General features: G+C 34.3%; 1 protein-coding gene and 1 pseudogene across 13 annotated transcripts in view; one reads left to right on the top strand and one right to left on the bottom strand.

The window, feature by feature from the left end:
• Positions 1-9579, bottom strand: part of LOC149530970 (uncharacterized) — a 39561-nt gene extending 29982 nt beyond the window's left edge. For 5 of the 13 annotated variants that reach the window (XR_016359243.1, XR_016359248.1, XR_016359237.1 and 2 more), the window contains exons 1-6: positions 9439-9579; positions 8752-9253; positions 8201-8569; positions 7712-8068; positions 233-563; positions 40-109 (exon numbers count right to left, since the gene is read on the bottom strand). Coding sequence is in view for 2 of the 13 variants with exons in the window: in XM_089811813.1 (XP_089667939.1) it covers positions 40-109; positions 233-253 (91 nt within the window). In the remaining 11 variants the exon portion in view is untranslated. The other 8 variants (XR_016359247.1, XM_089811812.1, XR_016359240.1 and 5 more) reach the window with 7 other exon arrangements.
• Positions 9580-13252: 3673 nt separating this feature from the next.
• Positions 13253-15992, top strand: LOC149530969 (reticulon-like protein B10; annotated as a pseudogene).
• The last annotated feature ends 1060 nt before the right edge of the window (positions 15993-17052 follow it).

Below are 17052 nucleotides of genomic sequence, written 5' to 3'. Positions count from 1 at the left end.
AATTTTTTTATAAGAAAATTATTTGGATTAAAAAATTACCAATTATTTTGGTTGTGGGGCAGTGTTGTTTCTCGTGCGCTGACTGCCTGCTGATGCAAGGTCTGCACACCTGTATGGGTTCGTACAAATCCATAGAGTCATAAAGATAGTGCAACCTTGACAATTGTGCCCCCAAACAATTTGTCTAATTTTCACATTGACGAAAAAATTAACATTTGGCAAGCATTTTTACAGTTTTGAGCCTTCTAGGCATGATGGTGAGGTCCCTTTCACTTCATGATGCCCAATTTTTTCCCTGAACCACAGAATTTGCCTTGATTCGCATGTCCTCCAGCCAAATTGACCCAAAACTTCAACTGCTTAATTTTTGACAAAAAACAGCAGTCAATCATTTGGTTTTGTGATACTGTGAACGCAATGGCAGCCTTTGTTTGAGCCCAATATGCACAAAAATATAGCTCAGGGTCAGACATCTCAATCATATGGAAAAGAACTTTGCAAATCAGGTTCTCATATCATGTAGTTGCAGTAGCAATGACTGAACAGCTGAAATTATGTAGGACCTAAAGATATGAACAAGACATAAATCATATGTAAGAACACCACCTATCATAAAGAGAAATCAAGTGAGGATAATTTGCACAACACAACATTAGAATTTTGTACTGATTGCACAAAATGAATGCTGATTACAAGATAGATTTAATTACAATGCATAGATGAATTGCTTTTATAGAAAGAAATGACTAAAAATAGAGAAAAATGAACTAGAGCTAAAAAAGCAAACTAGGCTAAGGCTAAATTAAGCTCAACTAAAATTCAACTAAGTGAAAAACTAAGCATGCATGTGCAAACATGTGCTCAATTATGCATGAGAATATTCTTGAGCATGTATATAATTGTGAAATGCAATAGTGTCATACGTGCATGATGCAACAACTACATGCATGTGCAACAATATGCATGCTCTAACAGATGCAACATATTTTTTTGACATCTCTCACTATAAATCATCTTACGTAATCTGCCCATAATTATGAGTTTAACATTATCAGATTTCCACAATCCATAAGTTGAAGCAAATCATTTTTCTAGATTCGATTGCGTGTGTTTATTTAGCATCAAGTAAAACGTTTCGGATCACACTCTGTGATCCATCATCAGAATGAGTGAGAAGGATAGTAGAAAGATATGTCGACCAGCCAAACAGAGAGAAATAAAAAGGGAAGGAGAGAGAATGACACATACGGCAAAGAGGAAAAAATAAGAAGATTAAACTAGCACTTGCACCTTTAAGGAGTACAAGGGTTACGCCAATAGTGAAATATATATCAAAGGATTATATTGAGACATATTGATGGATCTAGATCCCTCTTTATTTCGATATCCATGTCTCTCTTTTTTACTTATAATTTCTCTATATATACATCCATATCCCTAACTTTATATATTTCTTACATACACACATAGGCACTAATTTTCTCCCTCCCTATTTCCATCTTTCCCATCTCTTGACCTTTATCCTCTCTACTTCTATACTTGATTTTGTCTATTTCTCTTTAACCTATCTATCTATCACCCCATAATGTTTATCATATATCTCTTCATCTTCCCATCCTCTCTCCTCTTCCCCACTTTGATATTTGATTTTGATCCATTTATCTACACTCTCTTTATATCTTTCTTACATATACACATCCCTACATACACGCCTTTACATACACACATCCTCTTCCCCATCCCTACCTTTATATCTTCCTTACATACACACATAGGCACTCATTTCTCCCTCCCTATTTCCATCTTTCCATCTCTTGACCTCTAGCCTCTCTACTTCTATACTTTATTTTGTCTGTTTCTCTTTGATCTATCACCTCATAATCTTTATCATTCTATCTCTTCATATTCCCATCCTCTCACCACTTCCCTACTTCGATATTTTATTTTGATCCATTTATCTACACTCTCTCTTTTGCCCTCCCTATTTTTATCTCTATCAAGTTTTTCACATCTCTATATTCCTTCTATCTCTCTTATTCTTTTTTCTCACTATCCCTCCTCTTCCAACTTCTCTTTACTCATCTATACCTCTTTCTCTCAATTTTAATATATCATTTTAATTATTTATCTCCTCCTATCCATATTTCCTTTTTGATGTCCATATCTCTCTCTTTACCTCTCTTTATCTCTCTTTATCTAATATACTCCTCTATCTTCCTCACCCCCTCTCTCCTTCTGTATCACCTCTTTCTCTTCCCATATTCATCTTCTTAGACATGTATAACATTCGACAATTAAACTATGTTATACTTTTAAATTAGTTTATAACACATAAAAAATATAAAAATAATAAATGTTTAATATAATAGGTATTAGTTTTTAGATAAATTATTTTTGAATTATTAATTAAAATTTAGGAAAAAATAGAGACTAAATGATTTGGTTAATTATTATCTTATAAGAATAAGAGAGCGAAGAATAAATAAAAATTTGAAAGGTTATTATTATCGTTATGAGATCTCGAAAGGCTGCAATGGCTACTATTACAATCCGAGCTAGGAAAAAGTATATTGGTCCACCTTTGACAGTGAGAATTTTGAAGTTGTTCCACCATGAAAGGCAAATGGGGCGATGGGCAAATGGGGGACCAAGATCTTTTTGATGGAATAGTGTACTTTGTAATGAAGCAAAGCTCCTCCATGTGAACTTTGTGATGCTTCCTGTTCCAAGTAATTTGTGTACAACTAAGAATTTGTATGGATCATTTGATAGAAATAAGGAGCTAACATGCATTTATCTCCATATTTTCTTCTTTGAATCTTGCTGGTTGCATAAGGGTTAACAACACAAAACATTCCTTCCAATTTTTGGTATGAAATAGGGTTGAGGAATTAATTCTTGTTATCATTAATATATTAAAGTGGTGTATTTAATATACACTTTAAGAAATAGGTATATGTCAATATCTTTTGGACTGAAGTATTTAAGATAGATACTAATTTATCATATGTAAGTAAAACATTCTACTAATTTATCATATGTAAGTAAAACATTCTAACTCCCTAGGATGACAAAATATCTTCATTTTCCTCTTCTTATTCATCCTTTCTATGAAAGATAGCACAGGAGTATTGATACCCGAAATCAAGGCTCGGGAAGTGAATAGAAACATTCTAACTCAAATCCATTGCAAAAAGAGAGAAGGGTTGTTGGTGAAATCCCTTGCAGAGCTTGAAAGGCTTAATCTCACTGTCATGAATGCTAGAATTATATCTTTCACAGAGACAACCCTGGACTTCATATTCACAGTTCAGGTAACATGACAAAAATTACACATCTACAATGCAGTCATGATCACACGATTGTTTCTAAAATAGATTTCATTAGTTTTCAATAGTTGTTCAATAAAAGTTCAATCTTTTAGCTTTTCAATGCTATTGTGGTCACAAGATTGTTCATGATAAAATTTAAGTCAGTAGTCAATAGATTTTCAAGGACAGTTTAGAATTTGCCCATAAAATTTCAAATTTTTTTCATTTACATTGAGTCAATTTTGTAACTGACAAACAATCTCTATTGTGTGTTTCCATCTGCATTACATTAACTAACCCGATTCATTTTATATGTTGGCAGATGGAAGAAGCCTGTGATTTGAGCGTTCAATGTATGCAGATAGGAGTGAACAATTTTTTTTTTGGTCTACTATAAGATTCCCGGTGAAATCTTTTTATCAGATTCATGTCATTCATGTACAAAGTTGTTCGCAGCAGCCATTTGTTTCAGAGGGTATCTTTCTACAGAGCCTCCGTAGGTTTCATCCTGTATCTCCAGTCCTGGCATTGTTCACCATAGTGGGGCCCCTTTCAGCACACTTCTCCCCTCTTGATTAATAAAGAACGCCTTTCAGTGGAGTGGTAAATTAGACATGTTTTTCAAACCGCCATCTGACATGGTAAGAGCACTAGGAAATGAGCTGATTTGCACAATGTTCCCTGACATCATTCCTTTTTTCCCAGCAGCCGACTGCCAGAAAAACCGAACAAATTGTTCAAAGTTTCTCAAGGAGTGAAGCCTATCGGGTTAAAAACTCAATATAAATAAATAAACCCAAAGCCCAAATATCTCTAAAGAAGAAACACATGACAAAAAAACAACAAAAACAATAAAAAAAGAAAAACTCAAACAAGGAACAAAATAAAAGAAGAAACATATATATAATATAACAATATAAATAGATTGCACTCATACATGCAAACTAGTTATAATAGCGTGCTCTATAAAGAATACAGTATATAACAATAACAGCAAGAATAAGAATAGCAAATATAAATTAAAGAAAACTAAAGACAAATATACAATAAGATAAAAAAGTCAAAAATAAAAAGAATTGCTTCAATTATGAGTTTATCAGATGGATTATAAAATTAGTGCATTGTAATTGTACTTAATCTTTAGAATTTTGGTTTCTTGTAGCTTGTTTATGTTATTTTCTCTATTCCACAGCATTTCCTAAGCAAGAATGGCAGGAAACAATATCAAGTTTGTATAGAGTTTAACCTTTCTTAAGTATTACATTTCATAAAAATCTTAAATATCAAGCTATAAAAGTACATAGCATGTTTGTAGCAAATAGGTAAGGACACAAAATAAAGTATATTTAGAAACTTCAGTGGCCTTGGCTTTAGCAAAAGAAATAGAAGCATTACATATGATGTGCCCAATTTGTTACTCTGTAGAACCAAACAACAGAAGAATGCTTCCCAACAATCCAATATTTTTCTCTTGTGGACACAGCATCATAATGTTTACAACTTAAGACTACATGAAAATAAGAGTGAGAGCATATGATCTTGATGAAACATTGTTGGAGAGCATGAAAAATATCAAAGAATTTGTTATATCCAACTTCCTTGAGGTGCCTTTGGGTCCATTTAGATTTTGGAAAAACTCGTATATCAATCACCAAGTGGGGTGCATTTTAAATCTCATGCCTTCAAGTAATGAGTTCCATAACCTCCCTTTATTTGAGGAACATGAGAATTCAGGGGTCTCCAATCATAGACAATGCACGCCACGTTCCTCTTCAAATTGACAGCTGCAAGTACAAAATGATTGCGGTAATTGTGAATGGAAATGTAAATGGAGAGTTATTTACATATAGGGTATGTTTGGGATTTATAGGGGGTATGAGAGGGCTTAAGGACCCCCAAGCACTTTCATCTGTGTTTTCTGAAAATGATCTTTTTAAAAATAAAAACTACAAAAGGGAACACATCCTTGAATTCTGTTGAGAACAGGGGGTAGTCAGGTAATATCCCCTGCTGCCCCCATGTCACTGTGATGGTAATAGAGACAAGGACATAGAAATGGGGATGGGAATGCATCCCCATTTATCCATGGTTATTTTTAGATACTTTTTATCTATGTGTTAATAAAAATTCATATTTATAAGGTGCTTTTCACAATCCAAGGAAATGGCTAATAATGACATTTCTAGAAACTTCTAGCAAATTCACCTAAGCTTGATGCTAAAAAGTCCATTTCTCTTCAATGTTCCTCCTCATGTTTGTGTGAAGCCACTTAAAACAGGCTGCAATCAAAGCTAACTTGGTCACTGAAGTATCTCAATAATCCAACATTTTTGTTCACTGGCTCAAATTTCTTTGAAACATTTCCTAGTACAGAAAAGAATGATCTTCCTTTTCCAATGTACATTCTATCATCTTGGTCTTGTTATGAGTTAATAAAATAATCAAGCTGTTGCTAAGACTTTCATTTGTATAGTCTTGTTCTTCACTGCATGGCTCCATAATTTCAGTTACTTTACAAAACATTCTCAAATGGAAAGAAGATAAATGACAAGTCTACTGGCATTCAATTGCCTCTTCGGTTTGACAAAGGCCAACATATGTTGCATCACTTTTTAAAGAAATGCACATATGGGTTGAAAAATCGGTCTTGTTCCTCAAAAGCTCAGAAAATTATCTAAATGATCCCAAGTGGTGACAAATTTAAAAAATTATTACATTTTATTAGCATATATATATGTTGAACAGTCTTCAAGTTACCGCGGCATTTCCAGGATGAGGGCAGCATAGCAAGGGATCCATTTCAGGAATGGCAGTCTACGGGCTTCATTTTGGGGGGAGAGAGAGAAAGAGAGATGGCTACCAAATTAAAAGACGGCAGTATTACAGTACAGGCTGGGGCGATCGAGTCGGGCTACCCAAGCTAGGCCGACCTAGGTTGGCAACCCAGGCTGGTCAACCCATTCGGGGGATGCAGGCTGGGCCGATCAAGGCGGGCGACCCAGGATGGACCGACCCCGGCGGGTGACCCAAGCTGGGCCAACCTGGGTTGGCTACCCAATTGAGCAACCCAGGATGTGCTGACCTAGGTTGGTGTGTGTGTGTGTGTGTGTGTGTGAGAGAGAGAGAGAGAGGTGGCTGACAAATTAAAAGACAGCAGTATTACAGTACCAATATAACATAACAATGTTAAAATAATGTTCGATGATGTCTGCAGAAGCCTACATGCCAACCACATTCCAAAAATACCGCACCCATGGCAAATGCTCCTTTAACCACTTTTACAACTGACAATAATGACTGAATGATAACATATCAAGACTGTTCAAGTGTGAGGCCCTTAGGAGCTATGAAATTAGAATCCAAATTATTGCTGTTTCTATTAACTGTTATATAACTTATATCATTTACTATGAATCTAAATTGTCATATTTTTATTGCTGTTATACTATGGTTGTCGCTATCACTACTATCATGATTAATTTAATTGCTGTTATAATGCTGTTATAGTCATATAATAGTATATTCATGTGATGTTATACTGTTGTTATAATGCTCTACTAATGCATTTAACAGTCATTTTTTAATGTTATGAAGTTTTTTTATATTATTAAGATTTGGTTCTCAACAGGGGACACCTAGCCATCTCCGTTATGGTGAAGGGACATATGAGACATCCCCGTCCGCCTCATAGACATCCCTGCTGTCTCAGGGAAGGCCAGGCATTCCCTGTGCATTTTGTGCCATCCCCAATTTTAGGGACACATTCCAGGCCACATTTTCTAAGATGAGGGGAATGGCCAGGGGATGTCCCCTATCGTCCCACCATCTCTGAAATGCCTCAAGGAATGAGGGACAGGAGTTTTAGGGGTGAGGACACGTCTTTGTGTAAAACAAGTAACCATGTAAACAGTAATTAGTATTAAAAATACTAAAACAATTAGCTACTTTTCAAAACTTACTGTATGATGTTACACAACCAAGATTTTAAAGAAAGTCATAAAGAAAAAACATTCACAAAAGTAACTTGAAAAACCACTGTAAGATAAAGCCCATGAATGGGATGAAAGTATGAAACATTCCGTGCTTGAAGGCTCAAGCTAAAAACTTAAAATTTACAAATTAACCCGAAAATGCATGTTAAAGCCACTGTATAGATGGCCAAAATCTCAGATACAACAAGAGAAGAAAATCCTCGAGAATGGAGAACTTTCAGTCTCTCTGTTCTATATTTAAATGCTCCAAGGCTATGACAAAAGTTTCCTATACCTTAAAGATGTATCCAAGGAAAACTTGGGACATATTCAATGCTTCCAGGGCAATAACATAATTATGAGATGCCTTAATATAACTTTGCATTAGAAAATGAGCATACTCGATATTTCCAGGTAAAGTACGCGTACCTTGAAGATCTACAAAACAGAAAATTAGCAAGTCGGACCTAGCTGACATGTAAATGGCCAAAACAGGAGGTAGACACGTTTCAACGTATCTTAAGGATATAAGTTCAATCCTTTCTATGTACGGCAACAGTGTTCTGCCTTGACAATTTATCAATCGACTTAATATGCACTTACATTCATGTGGGAGGGTATTGGGTGTAAACTTTTACATAACATTTTGAAGCACAATTCAGCATTCTGAAGTAAAATTCCGCTGAGCTGATAAATGATGAGATCAGTGAAGCACATAACCAACAAAACATGCATTAAACTCAGTGCGATAAAAAACTGGCTGTTTTCCCCTTTGCTGCAATTTATCTGTCATCAAAATATCCGATAGATTAACAAGATTGTAGAGCATCTGCTAAAAAGTAATTACACCTTAGTATTCTAAGTCTTTTCTAAAACAAGTAAAGAAAAGAAAAGAGTCCGAGACACAATGAGATTTACCTCAATTGTAAGTCAACATTAACCAGGAATATTCTTTATCAGTTATTAGTGAATGTATGGTATAAATCGAGCCAAAAAAGAAGATTCATGCTCTTATCCTAGCGAAGAATGGGGCAAAATCAATCAACTTCAGGAGGTCAAGGCAACAGGTTCAAAAGACAAGGCCGCCAACTTTAGGACGCTGAGGCCGACAATGGCTGAACCTATAGGTAGATGCACTCGTGTGATAGATCAAGGAAGCAGAGTACTTCCCATTCAAAAGAGGTTAAAAGGATTATCCGTAAGCCCTTATTCAATTAAACGGTTGTTTTTGTACCCTGTTAGTCAGGGCTACTCTTTAGCCCTTGTTCTGTAAGATCACATCTGCTCCTACAAAAACATGGAGGATCCATGACTTAATTCAATTTATTTCAGTTACATTATTTCACATAAATTTCCAGGTGTGCAATATCTACACCTTCAATATATTTATGATACCCCAGTTAAAAAATTGGGATAAGATTGAAAAATTCAATGACTATGAAAATTTTAATTTTTAAAGAAACTTATACCTGGGTCCATCAGTATTAGGATTCGAGAATCAAGGGAAACAAAACGGTAGAATTAAGGCGGGTCTTGCAGAGAGGACAAGCATATAAGCGCCGGCGGGATTTCTGAGCCCATTTAACGAGACAGGGTCCGCAGAAGAAATGTCCACAGATAGTTATTGTAGGGTTTTCACAGGGCCCCTCCATGCAAATGCTGCACTCGCCTAATTCTGCGGCAAAAACTCTGATATGTCGTGGAATTTGATTTCCCCTGTTGCAGTAGCGCAGGCAGGCCTTGCAATACATCCGAAGATTGCACAAATTTACAACTGGATCTTTGATGTCTCCTGCCATTTTGTTGCAATAATAACAGTACACAATCTTCTCTTTGTGTTCTTCACATGCATCCTTCATAACGACGTCAATGTGCTCCTCCTGGTAACCCATTTCAACGTCAGTATCGTGGATGATATATGAGTCCAACAGCCTCCTTAAGGAAACTGCTGCCATTGTCACTGTTCTGAACCTGTCATAAGAAGAACACGGTGAAAAGCCTGCGAATTACAAAAACATAGCAAGCGACCAGACATTAATGTTTCCAGAAGCTCTTCCTTGTCTACAAAGAAATATATGTTCTTCTATTTGCAATCCAAATACCAAAAAGGAACCAGCGAATCAAAATTTACAGTGGCAGCTCAAATTTCACAGTACCAGCTAAATTTTGAAGGAAGCAATTTTATGGAATGGATACGGAGAGTTCCTTCTTTTACCCGCTGGCAGCTGATGGAATCGGAAAAAGGTAATTATAGCATTAACAGTGTATTAGAAAAAACTAAAAGCAATAAAAAAACATGTTTTTAAGAAAACTAAAATCTAAAAAGTAATCTACGCCGTAGCTGTTTTTTTTATATGGAAGAAAACTAAAATCTAAAAAGTAATCTACGCCGTAGCTGTTTTTTGGCATATCAACGGTTTACCATTCTTTGAAAACGTTGGACGACCAAAGAGATCGTTTGGTCCATTGGATTATTTGTCATGACGTAGCCTTTATTTTGTCTTTTTGCCTATTAAAATTGTGCACTACATGAATGCTTGCGAGCAAATTAGGTGGTTTAAAGGGATTGAAGAGGATGGAAGAGGCAAACATGGATGAAGCAACTTTATGAAAAGGAGGATGGAGTGGACTCACCACCTTTGGTTTCAATATGGAAGACCTCTTTACTATGCAAGAAATTGAGAGGGATATTGAGAAGTTAGGTATCGGTAAGGTAAAAGATGCGGAGTTGCAAGTGGATTATTTCAAGTGAGGCATGAAAATTTTTTCACCTTTCATTACAAAAATCTTCAATCAACATGGATTTTCTAGAGACTGGACGATTAGCCTACTATACCTCTTTACAAGAGCGGTGGGGTCAATAACCCCTCTAATTACAAGACCATAATGATTAACCCTCTACTTGCAAAAGTTTTTGGTAGCATGATCGAAAACTAAATCAACAAATGGGTTGAAGAGAACCACAAACACACAAGAGGTCAAACAAGTTGCAGGCCAAAACATTCAACTGTTGACCATAGCATCACCCTAAGACACATTATCAAAAAAGCATGGGAGAGAAAGGATGAGGTTTTTTGTTGGTTTCTTGACTTTAAAAAGGCTCTTGACAATGTCCCCAGGGACAAGTTTTGGAGCAGGATAGAAGAATTGGGTATCCCTACAAATATTAGAGTTGTAGTTCATAGGATGTATGAAGAAGTATGAGTTAAAATCATAACTTCAAAAGGCATTTCAGAATGTTTTAGGAGTTTATTAGGGTCAAGCAGGGTTGGCCGCTTTCACCAACTTTGTTCGGCATATACATTTACAAACTTGAAGAATGGTTAGGCATGCAAAATGCTGAGAGTGTCCAATTAGGTGAGTTTGTGATAAGGTTGCTCCTGTATGAGGATGATATCATTTTGGTTGCCAAATCTGCCTATGGTTTACAAAAACATTTACTTTTGCTTGAGTGCTTTTGTAGAATGGTTAGGATGCAGGTTAATATGAGTAAGACTAAAGTTATGATCTTTTCTAAAAGCAAAAAATATCACCAGCATAATTTTTTTTGAGGGCAGCGTTCTTTAGGAGGTAGCGGAGTATAAATACGTATGGATTGACTTCAACAAAGATCTAAGCTAGGAAGGTTGTAGAAAGAAAAGGGTTTTGGAAGGATAGAAGGCACTTTATGCTTTGCAAAATAGGTGTTGTGATGTTGAGATTTGGGATTGGAAAACTAACCAAACTTTGTTCGGGCTTCTTGTGCTACCGGTTGTTCTATATGGTTGTGAAATATGGGCCAACAACATTTCAGTCTTACAGTGGAGACAAATCAAGATTATCCAAAAGCGTTCGATCGTTGACAAGTTTAAAATCAAAGGCACAGTCCCATTTGATATCATGCTTTGTGAAGTGTGGGCTATACCTACTGAGGCTCATGCTATGGCCCACCTCATTAGCTATCTACAAAAAATTGAAAAGATGGATGCAAGTAGATGGCCTAAAGTGGTCTTTAATGATATTTTGTGTAAACGTAAAAAGACTTGGATGCAGCAAAACATCAAATAGATGAGCAAATGGGATATCCATTTCAACACATGTCCCACTAACAATAAAGAAATAAAAGTATTTGCTATCGAGAAATTTCATAAGAGAATTTTGGGAAAGGGGCTAGGTAGGAAAAAGACTAACTACATCAGTGAGTTCAACCCCACATGTGATCAATGCCAAAAGGAGTACATAGAGGCCAACATACCTTGGAGAGATAAGACTCTTATTGCACAACTAAGGACCAACTCCCATCAACTCTGATGTGAGACTGGACGATGGAAAAGACCAAAAGAGCTCTAGGAAGAGAGAATATGCTTGTTTTGCAATTTTAAGAAGGTGGAAACCGAACATCACTTCATTTTGGAATGTGAGACATACAATGATAGTAGGGTCAAATTCACAAATATCATATCTAATAACTCCTAATACAATGTATTCAACAAGGAGAACATTGAAAAGTTTGGTGGACTCATCATCAGCCTACATAAAAAATGAATCAAATTAACAAAGTTGGTGTAGTAGGAAAGGTGTCCCATAGGCTATGTTCAACCTCATGGATGTTAAAATCTCATCTATCTATCTATTTATCTATTGAGATGGGGAAACTCATGGATCAATGCATGTTTGTTGTTAGCAACCATGAATTTACTTCTCTAAATTTCTTTTTAAATTGGATTTAATTTTGAATGTTACGCACTCTGATTAGGCATGGAAAAGGATTCTGATCCAATGGATGACAATTTTAGAAGAGAAATCATAAAATATGACGAGTTAGTTTATGCATCATGCAGGGTCTGTATTTTATGCATCAGATAGGGCCTTTATTTTGACCCAGAGTCAAAAACTTAGGGCCAATACAATTATTCCAAACAAACTTTACCATCGGTTTCAAAGTGACTCGATCATATTCATGTCATTTCATCCATCCAAGTTCCCAGCGGCTAACAGACATTTTGATCACTATGATAAAGAATTTGTTTTGACTCATGTAAGTTCCTCAAATTTGTTGGTAAATAGAAAACCATCACATCAATTTGGAAAATAGAGTGAAATTTAAGCAAATAAAAATTGAAGACAATAGAATACATCTACTATGCTTCTAAAATAACTTGCTAAGACTTATGTTGCCTTTTTCCTCTACATCTGGAGGCACGTCAGTTTGGTAAAGGAAATATTGAGAGAGGAAAATATATATAATAATCACAAATAAGAAATGAAAAATTCACATCAACTATAATATTTGGCAAAAAATTGAAGGACAAACGTCATTATTAGTCCATTTCTTTAAGGCATGAGATTGTAGTTTTCACCTCTCTTCTATGGTTAATTTAGATTTCAAAAATTGAAGGCTATTCTATAGGTTATTCTATAGTCTCTACAAATTTATTATTAAAGTGAATTTTGTGTTTTCTTTTTTCTTTTTTCCTATTGGGCCGTCCCTTTTTTTTAATGGTATTTTTTCATTTCCCCTCGTAAAATTATCAGAAAATCTTACATAGTGCTATGTTGTCCATTTCTTAAGGATAGATGGCTTCTATTTCTACAATAATATAACTTTATGCATGTGAGCTTCTCATCAAAGTCATCAACTTATTTTTCTTTATGCAGGAAACTTGTTTGTTGGTAAAGTTGGAGAGTAGTTCTACAAAATAATACATCTTTGATTCCAGTGATTCACTTGATCCTCCAAGCCTCAAAATATCATTTTTATTTCAAATATTGTAATTTTAGAGTTTCTGAAATCTGTTTCTAAAGACTAGGGTTTTTGATGATTTCATATAGAAATAATATCTGAAATTTGAATTAATTATTGCAGTTGAGTTGTTGCAAGCCTCCTAGCTTGCACAAATTTTATGTATGTAAATGCCCTAGAGCTTATTTTATGCATTTTGAAGTTAGTTTATGTTGTATTTTAATTGATGAATTTTATCTTGTTGGCATATGAGTTTTGGAGTTTTCGATGTAATTCTCTGGGGAAAAGGAGTATTTGTATCTATTTTCTTCTCGGTGGTGGTTTTATTTGGTACTTTTTAGAATAATCAATACATAGTTTTGTTTCATCATTACTACTTTTTGTCATCGTTCTTTTGTTTACAAGGGCAAAAACCGCTAGGATTCTTCAAAGGCAAGCAATTTTAACTTATCCTCAACATTTTGACACAAAAAGTGAACCGAATTAACAAAGTTTGTGTAGTAGGAAAGGTGTCCCATGGGCTATGTTTAGCCTCATGGATGTTAAAATCTCATCTATTTATCTATTTATTTGTTGAGATGGGGAAACTAACAAATCAATGCATGTTTGTTGTTAGCAATCATGAATTTACTTATCTAAATTTCTTTTTAACTTGGAATTTATTTTGAATGTTAGGCACTATGATTAGGCATGGAAAAGGATTCTAGTATGATGGACAACAATCTCAAAAGAGATATCATAAAATACGATGAGTTAGTTTATGCATCATATAGCGCCTGTATTTTGACCCAGAGTCAAAAACTTAGGGCCAATACAAGTATTCTAAACAAACTTTACCACCAGTTTTAGAGTGACTCAATCATATTCATGTCATTTCATCCATCCAAGTTCCTAGCAGCTACCAAACATTTTGATCACTATAATAAAGAATTTGTTTTAACTCATGTAAATTCCCCAAATCTGTTGGTAAATAGAAAACCATCACATGAATTTGGAAAATGTAGTAAGCAAACAAAAAATGAAGACAATAGAATACATCTACTATGCTTCTAAAATAACTTGCTAAGACTCATGTTACTTTTTCCTCTACATCTGGGGGCATGTCAGTTTGGTAAAGGAAATATTGAGAGAGGAAAAAAATATAATAATCACAAATAAGAAATGAAAAATTCACATCAGCTATAAAGTTTGGCAAAAAATTGAAGGACAAGCATCATTAGTAGTCCATTTCTTTAAGGTGGGAGATTGTAGTTTTCTCCTCTCTTCTACGATTAATTTAGATTTCAAAAATTGATGATTATTCTATAGTCTCTACAAATTTATTATTAAAGTGAATTTTGTGTATTCTTTTTTCCTATTCGACTGTCCCTTTTTTTTTTATGGTATTTTTCATTTCCCCTCATAAAATTATCAGAAAATCTTACATAGTGTTGTGTTGTCCATTTCTTAAGGACAAATGACTTCTAATTCTACAATAATGTAGCTTTATGCGTGTGAGCTTCTAATCAAACTCATCAACTTATTTTTCTTTATGCAAGAAACTTGGTTGTTGGTAAAGTTGGAGAGTAGCTCTATAAAATAGTATATCTTTGATTCCAGTGCTTCGCTTGATCCTCTAGGCCTCAAAATATCATTTTTATTTCAAATATTGTAACATTAGAGTTTCTAAAATTTGCTTCTAAAGACTAGGGTAAATTTTGATGTTTTCATATAGAAATAATATCTAAATTTTGAATTGATTATTGTAGTTGAGTTGTTGCAAGTGTCCTATATTGCACAAATTTTACATATGTAAATGCCCTAGAGCTTATTTTATGCATTTTGAATAGTTTATGTTGTATTTTAATCGATGAATTTTGTCTTGTTGGCATATGAGTTTTGTAGTTATCGATGTAATTCTCTGGGGAAGAGGAGTATTTGTATCTATATTCTTCTTGGTCGTGGTTTTATTTGGTACTTTTTAGAGTAATCAATACATAGTTTTGGTTCATCATTACTACTTTATGTCATCATTTTTTTGTTTATAGGGGCAAAAACCACTAGGATTCTCCAAAGGCAAGCAATTTTAACTTATCATCAACATTTTGATTTTATTTTGACGCTAATTTTGATTTAAATAATCATTTATAAACAAAATTTAATAGTTATTATTAATGGCAGACCACTTCCTGCTCTCCCTAATTTAACATTATGAAAAGGAACAATGACCAGAGGCGTTGCTAAACTAAGTGAATAGATCAATTTCATTTTGTCAATTGCTCATGAATTTTCTCATGGGAGAAATAAAAAGTTTTTTGTAAAGGTCATTTAATAATCTTTTGGATGGACTTAGGAGACAACTTTTATGATTTGCTAAGCATTTTTCATATCAGGATTCTGTTACTCAATGGGTCTACTATCATGAATGTGTTTTTAGTTGTTTTGACTAGATTCTTTGAGAATTGTATTTAGACCATTACAATATACATTATATTTGCTAAATAATTTTGTATTATAATGTTCTATTAATCTTTTGCATTTTTGGTGGCTTTCATTCTCTTACTTCTATCAATTACTAGAGGGATGTGCAACTTTCTCACAATTTTATATATCTATTAATAGTGGGAAGTTTTTAGTGTTTTAGCAAGTAATATGAATATCAAGATTTTCAATATTTTGACAAGTAATATGAATATCATTCTTCAATTGGAACTTAGGTCCTATTTTTTGGATTTTAAGAGGATACTATTATTAATTATGCTTATTTGTGTTGTAACCTTTTATATTGCATATCTTAGTTTATTTCTCATTGTTCCTGCACTGTACAACATATATGAGTATCGTCTTGATACTAGTGTAGAAACAACAATGAAGGAAATTGTAAAGCAAAAATAAGTAGCACAACGATAGATTTTGAAACATTATAAGAACCTTGATGAAAAATTCATAAGCAAGATCCTCAAAGGAATTTCTAATCTCTCAACAACTTTGAAGGAGAAGACTTTTTGAATTGTCTATAGATCCATGTCATGAGAAAAAATATGTACATGTAAAATCATTTTTTTGAAATAATCATAATTTTGGCTAAGCAATCTTTATTTTTCTTTGCTTGTATCCTACGATATGCAATACAACATAAACCATAAAAAAGAGGCATATTTTCTCAAGATCCCTGAATTGTATTTTATCTTGCCTAGCAGTTTTAAGTTTGGGAAAGTATTTTCATTTTTTTATTTATGTAAGGGTATTGTTGGAAATCTAATGGAAAAGTGAGATGTTGAAAGGGGGAGTGAGGGGGCATGTATCAGGATCTCCAAAAACTTCTACCAATTCAAACATAAACCATATTAAACTTATTTCACCATGCACCTCATTAACCTTAATCATGCAACATCATATAGCAACTTTTAATATTGGATCTAACATCTACTACCATGAATAAAACACATTAACATGTAATCAACACTTCACACAAGATTTGGTAATACATAAACCCTCCAAGGTGAAGGTAAAACTGCAGTGGGGATGACACCCACAAAATCTTCACTACTATAGTAACAAAGTGCTTGTTACAACTACAATTTTGATCACTTTTGATGATCTACCAAGTGAAGGGTACGCTCTATCAAAAGCATATAAGGCTATTAAGCCTACCTTTACAAAAGGATTTAACTTCACAATTAAATGAGTACTTTGTTAGGATTTACAATAGGCTTGTTAGGATCACTCTATTAAGAGATTCACCTAGTACACTGATTAGAATGTAACAGTACATGGATCCTTTAGTTTGTACTAAAATGTTGATAAAAGATCTTCTTTAGCCAATATATAATCACCTTAATGTGACTGGTCTACAATATCTCCTCAGTACATTACTTGGTTGATTTATTCCTTGGCAACTTGTTTATTCTCATTCAACCCCACATACATGCATTCCTCTAACTCGCAACACACTTGCTTTGTCTTGAAACCATGCTTAAATAGCCATCTTAAGAAGTTTCTTGATCAAAATCAATGATTAGGATTCATCCTTTTTTCTACTTAATCCTTACAATTTTTTGATTGGTCC

The sequence above is a fragment of the Cupressus sempervirens genome, chromosome 11 (genome assembly GCF_028749045.1).
Source record: "Cupressus sempervirens isolate cs-2001-9-10 chromosome 11, ASM2874904v1, whole genome shotgun sequence".
Classification (NCBI taxonomy): domain Eukaryota; kingdom Viridiplantae; phylum Streptophyta; class Pinopsida; order Cupressales; family Cupressaceae; genus Cupressus; species Cupressus sempervirens.
The sequence above is the reverse complement of the archived record's forward strand: the minus strand, read 5'-3'. Positions and strand labels throughout refer to the sequence as shown.